We start from the raw sequence: 12,518 nt of genomic DNA, 5'->3' as shown, positions 1-12,518 counted from the left end.
AAAAAATAAAACACTGGTTCTGTGCCATTTAAACAGTAATACAGTTGGTCACATACATCCCACTGTCAATCTGACTTCACCTCTGTCTCTGTTGTGCAGGCTCACTCGGACAGCTGTTGGTGGAGTCTGAAGGCATGACACACACACACACACACACACACACACACACACACACACACACACACACACACACACACACACACTATCTGCTGAGGGCACTCCATGCTCCGATTGCAAATGGAAAGCACAATGAAATACAAATCTGAAATATAAAAGGAAATAACAACATAACCTCCTCCCAATCATTTGATAATGTATGGGCACACACAGTGGTGTGTTTGTCGGAGTTATTACTGAGATTATAGCAATTGTCACTACAATACATATTTAAGTATCAAATATCTAGTTTGGGATAAGATGTTGTCAATATTAGTCAGTGCCTCTCTCGTGCAGCACTGATGGATAACTGCGTTTACAGAATATAGTGTAGAAATTATGTTTATACACTTTGTACTTTCAATAAATATACATAACCCCTTTTCCTGTGGCAGATGATTCCTTTACAACAGTGACCAGCATCGTCATCTTTTCCTAAGCTTTGGAAAGACATTCTGTACAGAAGAATATTTAGAGCTAAGCATGCCACCTATAGGTTATGAGTGTGAACAGCTCAAATATGTTATATTTAATGGGACATCTGTACACTATTAATAATCAATTCAACATGTTCAATTTCAGAACCTTGTCAAAGGTAAGTTCTCTAGTATTGAAAGCTAAATCTGACATCACCGAATGAAAAAAAATCACACTTGATCCATGAATTGTTTTGCACTTTTATTCATTCCTCTGTCTTGAATCACTTTTTTTCCCTTAAAATAACTTTTTTGTTATCCTCAAACCACTGCCAGCGTAGTTTGAGTCCTTATAATATGTACTATAACTCTACACAACAATATGCATTATTATATCTGTATAAATACTTTTTGTTCATATATGCAGATCAAAATAGGTTTCAGACGACAGGTCAGATATTGTAAGCACACACAGGAGAACACAACGCTTTACAACCAAGTGAGATGACTGAAGGCAGGATGAAGAGATACTGCAGCTGTGCGTGTCTGTGCGTGCCTGTGCGTGCGTGTGCGTGCGTGCGTGTGTGTGCGTGTGTGTGCGTGTGTGTGTGTGTGTGTGTGTGTGTGTGTGTGGAGTGCTGAAAGTTGAGGGTGCATTCTGTGATGTCATGGAAACTCGACTCTAAAGGTTCAGTGTGTAGGTTTTAGTGACATCTAGTGGTCAGTTTGCAGAGTGCAACCAACTAGATCCACATACAGCAAGCAGAAACATTACAGAGCATAGAAAACACATGATTAAACTCTTAAAAAAACATGATCATGAATACTTTAATATATGGCTGCCAAGAGATCCCCCTAATGCTGCACTGCTCCTTTAAGAAATATACCCAATCAAACCATCTTCGTTTATAAGTTCCATTTTGATGTCAGCTGGTTCATTTTCATTGATGTTGTTGATTGCACAAACAGACTTGTCGCATATAACATATGGGCCTCACTGTGACTGATGCTTGGTGATTAAACCTCAGGGTGTCTACTCTTCAGGCTCATCTCCAGTGTTTACATGTGCTAAACTGAAACCTCTAGTGTTGATGCATGGAGTTCAACATGATCTTAATCGCTAGCCTTAATAGAATAGCCATGCATTGTATACAGGAGAGGAGCCACGTGACTTTGTGATATTTTACAAGATATTCCATTAACAAGTCATGATTTCAAGTGAAATGACATCATCTCAACATATGCATTTGAACTGTTTTAAACATGGCTTTGGAGTAAATAAGGTTATCAAATTGCACCTCCTAATTTAACAGTCTTACATTTGCAGTGTCAAACGATATGGAGAGAAAATAGGGAATTCATCATTTATGTGTGGTTCATAAGATTCAAAAATGAAAATAAAAGTTTGCACTTGTATCTGAATATTTGCCCAAAACGAATTCACACCGTAACTGTACTCTATTTGTAGTTTACCTGTTCGATCTGTTAACAACGATCGTCTTTTATGCAGCTGATGGTCCTGATTTATGTTTTGTTTTATCTTGTAGAAACAAACCCACATACTGTAGATGTACAGATATATTTGTACTACAGTATATTTTGTGGAAGGGCTTGAAGAATCTTTATCCAGCAAAAACTTCCCTATAGTTATTAATGTCAAGGCTGCTGCAAAGATTATTGTGTTAGTGCATAGAATGGTAGAATATTAAAGAAGTTTTGAGGTGCACCTATTTCCCTTTTTTCATTTCACCAAACCCCAATGATATAAAAATACATTTAAATAATACGTTCGCTATTTTCTCTCCATCGATCACTCAATAATGCACAAAGCAAACTGCATCTGAACGAGCTTTCCTTGTATATCAACCTTCAAATTTGATATTTTAAACCAAACGTAAATGTTGCTTTCCATTATATTTGTCATACATTTGAAGAGTTTAGTGTTCATCCTTGAGTCATAAAACACTTTCACAGGTTGGACCAGTATTATAAAAATGAAGGCATGGAAGCCTTGCAAGACATCACACACTGTTCCCAGACAGCACGGTCAAGGGTGTGATTAATCAATAAATTCATGAATATATCATCAGACAAATTGTTATAGCTGCAGTGACTAATTACATTTCTGAAACGAGTCTTCCAACTGGGACATGAACACATTTTCTCAAAATAATATGAACACTGACAGGATAAACAGCGTCCTGTTGAGTTAGACTAACATTCCTCAGAGGCAGAGACCACTGGGAGGTCAACAATTAGAGCCAAAACCAAAGTCAAGGAGAGAGAATATAGCTTATATCTAAGTACCGGTATCCTTGATATAAAAAAAAACGTAGTGGTTCAAACTGAACAACTACATTTGGGCCTGTTGCTGGATTCATTGAGATCGTTTCTGTTATAGATCATCTCTGCCACTGAGAAATGTTTGTCAATCAAAACACCAAGCATACATGACAACTGAAGCAAATAAAGAACAGTGCAGAAGGATGGAACACATTTCATTTCACTGCATCTCACATTCAGTCTGCTTCATGACTGAGACCCACAGTGCAAATACATGACACTTTGAATTGCCTTGTGTTGAAAGGTGTAATATAAATAAACTTGCCTTGCTTTACAATCACATATGAATTGATGCAACACCCAGACATGGCTTATACAACGGTGACTATCCTTAATAGGATAACATGTTGACGTGTGAGCCTTGGCAGTGATGAAGCAGTGAGATTTGTCGGAGTAAATCATTGAAACACTGGAATGACATTAATGGTTGGCTGTGAACAAGACATTTCTTTGTTTCCTTGGCAACGCATTAGGAAAGTAGGAGCTGTGCCACGCTGACCTCAGAGTCCCTGCTTTCTTCCCATGAATTCTCTCTGCTTGCAACCCTCTGCATTACCACGTCACTCAGCTAGCAGAGGGATGCTCCAGCGACAGCTCGGAATACTGCATGCCATAAAAGTCACATAAACATACAAAATAAAATAAAATCACAAAGTATGGCATGAGCTCTCAGGGAACCAGCCCTGATCTGCCCAGCATGCCCAGTAAAAATATCCCTGACTACAAACAATCTGACACACACACACGCACGCACGCACGCACGCACGAAAGCACGCACGCACGCACGCACACACACACACACAAACAAACACACACAAATGTATGAGGTTACATTTTGATTCCGTGTACACTGAGGAAACTGAAACGTTGAATTAAATGTATGTCAACAGATCACACATAACTTTATTAGGTTAGATGAAAGATATTAATATTAAGTTGAACCTAATATTTGTTATTTAAACTTAATATTAGTGCTTTCAACTAACCTAATACAGTTATGTGAAATCTGTTGATATAATACATTTAATTCAAGGATCAGGTTTCCAGTGTAGCTTTGATACTGCAGGCTGTGGATTAGTTAAAGTCTCTCATCATGTTTCTCAAGGTATAAAACAAAGAGACACAGCAGCTGTTTGAGATCCTTGAAGGGTAGGAAAATGTCTATGTGTTTTTGCACCTCTGAAAGCGAATGCATATATAATTCCAATATGGATTCTCAATTGGCAAAGCACCGGAAGTGAGAAGAAGTTGCATGCTTTGGGTCAGTCTGATCTTTGTCTGGATGTGAACAAAAAACAAAACGTTTTAATGCAGCATTGTGTGGAGAGAAGGAACGTGGATGATCAAGATGGAAGGAAAGCTGCAGACAAATCCTGCCAAAGATGTTGTCTCTCTTCAGGAGACAGAGCAGTGTGTAATCCCATCTCATCTCCCGCAGGTCTGATGAGGTCACTTGAGTGGGGGGTGCAGCTCGGACTGAACACCCAGCAGGGCCTTTTGAAGGCCACCTTCCCTCCATGGGCTCAGAAAGGTAGGATGAATATTGCACATCATGTCCGCATGCCTTGACGTTATCGATCAGTTATTCTGGGTTCTCCTTTTTTCAGACTCAGGGTGTGGCGGGTGGTCCTTGAGGCCAATGCTTTTATGGAGATGAAGAAGGGAGTCTTTTATCTGGATGAAAAGGCAGGAGAAAATGAGTCAGAAAATCTTAATATAAAAAAATTGAAGAACTGAGACATTACATACTTAGCCTATACATTTAAATAAAAAAGCGGATGTTTAATTAAGGTCCACGTTTCCGTTTTTTCAGTGTACAATCCACACGAGAATGGACACATTTGGAAATATAGGAAGTGACAACAGCAACTAAACATTTTGATATAATAGGTATGTCACATCCTGCAAAAAATTACATCTGTTGCTGGTTTAATTGTACCAGCAGTGTATCTGTTCTGTAGGACGCGCCTGAGACAGATAACTGAAGCAGCTTAACCTCATATGTTGTAAATAAAGGTCTGGAGCTACAGTAGTCTCCAGTAAAATGTCTCTGTCTCTAAACATTGTTTCTGGAGTAAAGAGCTTTGATGGAGGGAGAGAAAGAGAGATCACTTCCTTCTGATCTTCTGTTTATGGCTGATGGAAACAGAGCTCTGCTTCAGTCTTCCACTCCATAAATGAACAGCTGCCTGGTGAGCGACTCAGCCTCTGTTCATCAAAATACTACACTGCTGTACACTTATTTTATTTATAATGTTTAGCATTTAGAGGATATCTTAAGTGAAGTTATTTGTACTCAAACCAAAACATAACTTTTCTACAAAAAACATTCTAGGCATAGTTTTGAATTTTAGAATTGTGGTTGTATATGTTTTGTACTATTTTGGGCACACTCGTAGTCAGGGAATACAGACAGGGGTATGGGCAGGGGGGCAAAACATTGCAATGCTGTGTATGGAGGCATGAGCAAACATATTTTACATCCCAAAATAAAGGCCAACTATTTACACAATAGTCATTCTGCTGGTCTGTTGTTTGTGTCCTTGTGTGGTTTTGGTTTTTAGAGGGTGAGAAACTGACGTGTTCTGCAAGGTAACATTGTTATTGTTGTCAAAGGAGTCTGGTAGCTTTGGTGAGTGCATAAATGGATGAACACTGGCTGTGAAAATATTTTAAATAAATCATACAATTAGACCTATATAGATTTATTTTGGGTGGGACATTTGTAAGGCGGTTCAAATGTGTACACTTCAGTACATTGCACAGCTCAATCTCTGTGTTTCCAAACTGTGGACATGCTGACTGCAGGGAATGTACGTACCTCATAAAACCCCACTTCAAAATCTCTGAACAACCTAGCAATAGATAATGGTTTTGTTGTTGTATTATCCTGGGGACGTTTTCTTTTTTTTATGGTGCGGTATTTTAGTTTGACCTGCTCTCTCACCTTATCGAGCTGCACCACTGAGGATCTGATTATCTCCTTCCACTTCTGGAGATCCTCTTCATCGTCGCGCTGCTGGGAGTCCGTGAGCTGCATCCATTCCAGCTGGGTGTCCGGAGCTTCGCTGGTGAGACACAGGTAGAAAATGAGACACAAAGAAATCTGGACTTTACTTTAACAAAAGAAAGAAGAAATGACCGTCTGAGGAGAAGCCAGAAAGGGCCAGATTGAGGATTTTGAAAACCTGTTTTTCAGGCTCAGATCGTAAAATCATGTGATATCTCTTAAAATCGAAATGAGGCTGAAGCAAAACATTTGGAGATTCGGCATGTTATCACTTATTAGCTGCGCTCTTACTGGTATTTAAAATCCTTCTCTTCACAAACAAGGCCCTTATGTTAAGGGTCTGGCACCATCTTATCTCAAAGAGCTAATAATACCCTATTGCTAGAGCACTGTGATCACAGAATGCATTGTTCCTTGTTGTTCATAGAGTCTCCAAAAGTACAATGGCCAGAGCATTCAGCTATCAAGCTCCTGTTCCGTGGAACCAGCTCCAAGTGTGTGTACAGCATTTACTGTATGAGCCGGCTGAAGACTCTCCTCTTTGATAAAGCTTAAAGTTAGGGCTAGCTCGGGATTTCCTTGAACCAGTCATTCTGGTATAGTGTAAACTGCTGGGTGACTTGCAATGGGCTTCTCTCTCAAATAAATAAATTAGTTTTCATAATGGGATTTATACATGAGATTTGATGCTGGTGTGTATGTATGTACCTTTGCATTCCAAGGATCTGAAGCAACAGAATAATGCACACACATGCATAACCAGAAAAAGTGATTCCTTTCCCTATGTCCATGTTTACCTTTCATCAGGTCTCAGTGCCTGCGATGCAGCGAGTCTCTGAGTGGTGTACTCCAGCATCCACAGCTTGTAGAACAGCATGACGTTGAGAACCACCAGCAGTACCAGGCTACACAGAGAGAAGGAGAGAAAACACAGACTGTAAAACAGAGCCTCATCTTCCACATCACATGCCATTTACTGAAAGGAATCAGGGCCATGGCAGGAATAGAAATACCTTATAGAGATCCTATGGGATGCAATTAAAGACAAGAACAGAGAGAACAGGGGGATTACAAAAGATTGAAACAAAACAAAAATAAAGAAGAAAGACAGAGAACATCCTCAAATATTCCTGGTAGATTATTACAATTACCATGAGATGTGATAGAATGCAAATATCAACCCTGATTGGCTTTGTCTTAGTGGAAGTAACATTCTGCCAAATGACAGACAATTCATTGACATACATTCAGATAATCAACCACTCATTCAAGCATTTAATCAAGCAAAAATGACTTTCTGCTTTTGTATGCTTTTTTGCAAAAAGCAATTGGAAGGGCATTTAGTGCAAACAGGGGACAGAAAAATGATTGCAGTCTTAATCGTAAAAGCATTTATTGATCAGTAAATGGAAAACATTTATTTTGGAGATGATTGCAGTTGGAGTTTTCTGTCGGTCATATGTTATGAAACATTTGTCTGTCACCAAACAGGGAGAATAAATGCTGTAACTCACACAAGGCCGATGAGAAGCAGGAGTTTGGAGAAGTTGTAGAGTGCAAAACCACCTGGAGAGTCAGGTATGTGTCTGGTCTGTGTGGAACCTACCGGAGAATACAAAAAAACCCAGAAATAAATAAATTGAGACAGAATCTCAAACATCTTTAAAGGTTGTTATGTGTTGACTTTTTTCTCTGAAATGCACAAGGAGGCCACATTTCTTATCTTGTCATGTCAGTTCTACAGTACTTCACTGACCACAGATCAGCTGGTGGCCTCTGAAGGGCTGGCCTGCCACGTGTTTGGTGAGGTGGATGTCTTCGTCCTCCTCATTCTCAGGAGTGCTGACGGGGCTCAAAGCCTTGTCCATGTTCCCCGGAGTTCTGAGGTGATGGACTAGTATCCGTTTCCTCCGGCGGCTGGTACACATCCTCAGAGCCTTGGTTTTAGGTGACTGTCTGTGAGGCTCCATCAACATCACATCCAGCTTACTCAGCGCCAACTCTAGAAGAAATACACCAGAGAGAATGAGAGGTTAAGGTTTCAGTGAGAGTCGGTATTTGGTTCAGTTTTTTGATTCCATCTTCATTTAGTAAACAATTTGACAATTTCTTCTGGCAAAATAAGCTGCCATTTGACTTGAGTCACATGACTTAAACTCAATCAGATGAATCATTATGACTTTTGCCAACTTTACACAATCATAAAAATCGACATGCAAAAACATTTTCCTCCTCCCTCCCCCATACTCTGTAGCTCTCTCATTCAAACATCAAACTAGCTAGCTAAATATCTACTTTCTATTTATTTATTTCATCGTGTATTTGGCAGGGACAATGCACAGTAATGAACATTAAAAATGTGTCAAGCGTAACAGTGCCAGATTTAGCTTTGAGCTAACTTCCATCCGCAGTCCCTCACATAAAACATTTAAGAAAATTACATTTTACAAACATAGCAAAAACAAAATACATGATATGCAAAAAGTGCAAAAGAGCAAGAGCAGCATACACAGGTATTTACCAAATGGTAATACAATATAGCAGCAACGACATAAAAAGTGCAAGAGAAGATACAAGAGCTACATGAAGTGCAAGAGGAGATACAAGAGATGCATAAAGTGCAAGAGGAGATACCCCTGTATTAAAGTGCATTTAGCGGTGATTGTACGTCTGGTTGTTTCTCAACCATTCTTTGAGTTGACCTTTGAAGTTATTTAGAGTGGGACAATCCCGTATCTCAGTTGGGAGGCTATTCCAGAGTGAGCTGCCTTTAATGGAGAGGACATTTTGTCCAAAAGTGGTCCGTCTACAGTGGACCTCACAGTCTCCTCTGGTTTCTGACCTAGTGCAGCGTCCAGTGTCTTTTTTGTGGATGAATTCCACTAAGGACAGGGGGGCAGTCCATGTAAACATTTATAAATAAAGCACATACTTTTAAAAGACTTAAAATTGTCAAAACTTAATAAATAGTGTTTTNGATGAATTCCACTAAGGACAGGGGGGCAGTCCATGTAAACATTTATAAATAAAGCACATACTTTTAAAAGACTTAAAATTGTCAAAACTTAAGAAATGTTGTTTTTCAAGGATGGTACAGTGGTGGTATTAATAAGGCTTTCTGCCAAACACCTTGATAGCTCTCTTGTACAGCTGTTCTATCGGTTTATAACAAACATTTCCTTAAAATACGCTTAAAGAAAAAAGCCAAATTGACCAAAATTTGGCTTACTATATACAGTAAGCAACAGTGTTAACCACAAACACAATACAAAGGGATAAGACGAAGGTTCAAAAAGACCAGAGATATTTGTAACATCTTGTTTGTGTTGTGCTAACCTAAGTGTCTGAAGTACTCATTCAGGCCACTCCAGAAGTTCCTCTCAATGAAGCCCTTGACAAGCCCCCATGGGTGCTTCCTGTACCGAAGCTCTGTTGACACCCTGCAGGATACACACAGATATATTTATTATAGCATTTCTGCGTGTTCTAAAATATTCACCTGAAATGGATCACAGTGAAAGTGCTTTCGTTTTGTTGTAATGCATTAACTCAGCACTTGGCCCTTGAGGGAAGCACACTTCTCTTTGTCGTGGAACACATATGAGAGTAAATATTTTCAGTACCTAAGACGACACCTGTTCTTGGCTACTCTGGTGAGCATGTAGCGGTTGAGGGTGTAGAAGTAGTCGTGGTAGGGAACATCGTGGGCGATCACCTCTGCATCGATGATGTAGCACTCGTTCTCCTGGCTGGCCTTGTACAGAGTCTGAACTCACACAGCACACATTTTCACAATGAATAAACCATTCAAGTGAGACCTTCAGGGACTATAGGCTGCTCCTCAGTCCTCACCTGTGTCTCAGTGACCGTGGCTGTCTTTGGAGCCAGGGGATTGTTCAGGGCGATGGTGTACATGATCTCTTTTGACTGGTTACCGTCCTCCTCTGTCCTCCACGTGTGATACACCACATCTGCAGGAGAACATCTGAAAATTAAACTTCAAGGGACCCTGAGAAGTCTTTGAGCATAGCTACATATCTAATGTTGTTTTGTTTGTATGATAAAAACAGGCACATTTCACTTCACACACTTTGGCTGATGAACATTCAGGTGTAGAATTACACAGAAAAACTGTTTAAAATCAGCTTAAAAAATATAGAAGGTCACAATTTCTCAATCACGGTTCACATCACTACTGAGCACAATATGCCATTTCATATTTAGAAAAACTGAGGGCTTATAGTCATTTAAAGAGATTTAAGTTCACCCGTAACAATGCATTCTTTCATTTTTCACTTTCACTTTTACGGTACTTATTTTGATGCAGACCATTTATTGAAATTGGTAATTATTTTATATCAAATCAAATCAAACCAGCAATCTGGGGTATTTCTTAAAACATCTTTGTTTCAATATGTTATCTTTTTGCTGCATCTATTGTCTACGATAGAAACACAACCATCAACATCACAGTAAGGGAAGCGGAGATGGCCCTGTTCAGAGCCAACAAAGAAACACAGCAGAAATACAGCATTGAACGATTGGAACTGAAAGCTGGCATCAATAAGGGAAAGGGGTAGCATTAGTAAAGACTGAGGAGCTATCACTTAAGATTTGTTGGAAAATATCCAGAATATCACTGGCTAAAATGCAGAGGCATCGAATCTGTTTATTTCAGCTCAGTTTTAGCAAAACAACCGTAATACAATCTCCCCCATTGGCATTCTCAGCACTAGTACTACTAAATTCTGCAACTGGATATTGGTTTCCTCACAAACAAACCCCAGTCAGTCTGAATTGGTAATCTTCTTCTCTTGTTCTCACCAGAGCACTGAAGGGCTGTATGTTCAGCCCCGCACAGCACACCCACACCCACAACTCTACCCCGACATGGAGATCATTCTGTAGATTGTGGATTTCCTTAACATTACTCGCCAGTTTACAAGGAAACTAAAGAAAAAAATCCCATGCCAAGTTCTCGTCTTTACTTTCACAGAGTGGCAATAAAAAGCATTCTGACTGGAAACATTACAAACATAGGATGTGCACGGCCCAGGACACGAGAGCTCCTGGTAGACAGGGTTGGGACCAATCTGCACGGCATCAGTGATAATAGTTTTTTTTTAGTGCCTATCTCAAATCCCAAGAGAGATATTTAAAGAACCAACCCCAGCAACAACCTTTCACCCCACTTCCTTCTGCTAAACAATGTAGAAGTTTCTGCAGTCGAACCATCAGACTAGAGAGCAGCTTCATTTCAGAATCAGACTACCCCAGAAGTAATCCTCAGTACTCATTACACAAAGTTTGGTTTTGTGATTTCGTATTTCGTAAAGGGATCACTACTTGCATTGCATTGTGCATCCCTGTGTTTTAGATAGACATTAAATGCATCTTGAATCTTAATGTATACAATCCTGTTAATGTTCTGTAAAAATCTGTGATATATCCATGTCTTCAACTGCTAACTGTTATGAAGAACTGAGGCCCTTCCTTTTGTTTAGGTTGTTGACCTTTTTGTAACTTCAGATTCTGTCTTGATGTAATAGCGTGACACTGGTGGAGATGCCCCTGACTTTACCTGAGAACCTCCTCTGCTCCCGAAAGTCCCTCATGAAGTCAGACTCAGTGAAGAGTAAGTCATACATCTTGTCCACACCAAACTTGTACACTTCGTTGATGAACTGCCGGCCACCCAGGTCCTCGTGGAAAGCCTGGACCTCACCTGCATAAACAATATTTCTGTGTGAGACTACGGTTAAAACGAATCAGATAAACATATGAGAAATCGACTTTGATAGAGAAAAAACCCCTGGGAATGAACTGTCTGAAGTTAATTGTTGATTTCTTTTTACGAGGCAGGGTGAAATGACTCACCTTCATCATGCGTGTCGGATGAGTCGCTTAATTCGGTGGGCAGGTCCTCGTTCTCGTTGAGGTCCAACGGCTGCAAAGGGGCGGTGTTTTCGAGGTTCTCGGGCAGGAGAAGGGTCAGGAAGTCTGCGTCAGGTAAGGGGCTGGACACGTCCTCCACAGGGGCCGGGTCACACTGCTGGACCAGGGGAAGAGAATATGATCAACCAGTGATACTGAAGAGTAAAAGTACATCACACTTATTTATAAAGCTTCAGTATTCCAGTCCATGAAGTTGGGGAACTCAAAAGAGATAGATCAACATTTAAAAAAGGGTAACAATTCTCAAACTCCGATAGAGCAGACCCACATAATAAATGATAAAATAGAATTCATTGGCTGAGCAACTGTCATGATGATACTGATCTTTATGAGTAAACTGTAATCTACGCTTTCCTTTGAAGCACTTCCTTAAGATGTACTGTATGTGAACTAACAACATGATACATCCACATTGTTGAAATGTAATAGTATAACAAATGTTTTATGCAAACCCTTCATGTGTCGTAATGCAGTATTATCATTTCTGTTAAAACAGTACAGCAGTGGAACATGTGCTTTGCATTCATCATTGTGCCGATAATGAGGACACATTGAGAACTTATGTAATGTGTGATGATGGTNGTAGTGCCTTGGCAGTCTCAGTGGACACGTACCTCCACAGGGCCGGGTCACACTGC

At 39.9% G+C, this 12,518-nt stretch overlaps 1 protein-coding gene across 8 annotated transcripts in view; it reads right to left on the bottom strand.

Annotated features, from left to right (window-relative positions):
- Positions 1-821: 821 nt before the first annotated feature.
- Positions 822-12,518, bottom strand: part of gramd1ba (GRAM domain containing 1Ba) — a 31,580-nt gene continuing 19,883 nt past the window's right edge. For 3 of the 8 annotated variants that reach the window (XM_010768914.1, XM_010768912.1, XM_010768908.1), the window contains 11 exons: positions 11,803-11,974; positions 11,507-11,650; positions 9,778-9,896; positions 9,549-9,691; positions 9,262-9,365; positions 7,682-7,927; positions 7,440-7,527; positions 6,939-6,950; positions 6,723-6,830; positions 5,863-5,983; positions 822-4,589 (listed from right to left, as the gene is read on the bottom strand). In XM_010768914.1, the coding sequence (XP_010767216.1) occupies positions 4,494-4,589; positions 5,863-5,983; positions 6,723-6,830; positions 6,939-6,950; positions 7,440-7,527; positions 7,682-7,927; positions 9,262-9,365; positions 9,549-9,691; positions 9,778-9,896; positions 11,507-11,650; positions 11,803-11,974 (1,353 nt within the window). In that variant the 3' untranslated portion in view covers positions 822-4,493. Of the gene's footprint in view, positions 4,590-5,862; positions 5,984-6,722; positions 6,831-6,938; positions 6,951-7,439; positions 7,528-7,681; positions 7,928-9,261; positions 9,366-9,548; positions 9,692-9,777; positions 9,897-11,506; positions 11,651-11,802; positions 11,978-12,518 lie in introns of all 8 variants that reach the window. The other 5 variants (XM_010768910.1, XM_010768911.1, XM_010768907.1 and 2 more) reach the window with 3 other exon arrangements.

The sequence above is a fragment of the Notothenia coriiceps genome, unplaced genomic scaffold (genome assembly GCF_000735185.1).
Source record: "Notothenia coriiceps isolate Sejong01 unplaced genomic scaffold, NC01 NC01_scaffold00006105, whole genome shotgun sequence".
NCBI lineage: Eukaryota > Metazoa > Chordata > Actinopteri > Perciformes > Nototheniidae > Notothenia > Notothenia coriiceps.
This window is presented reverse-complemented; position numbering and strand designations above follow the sequence as displayed.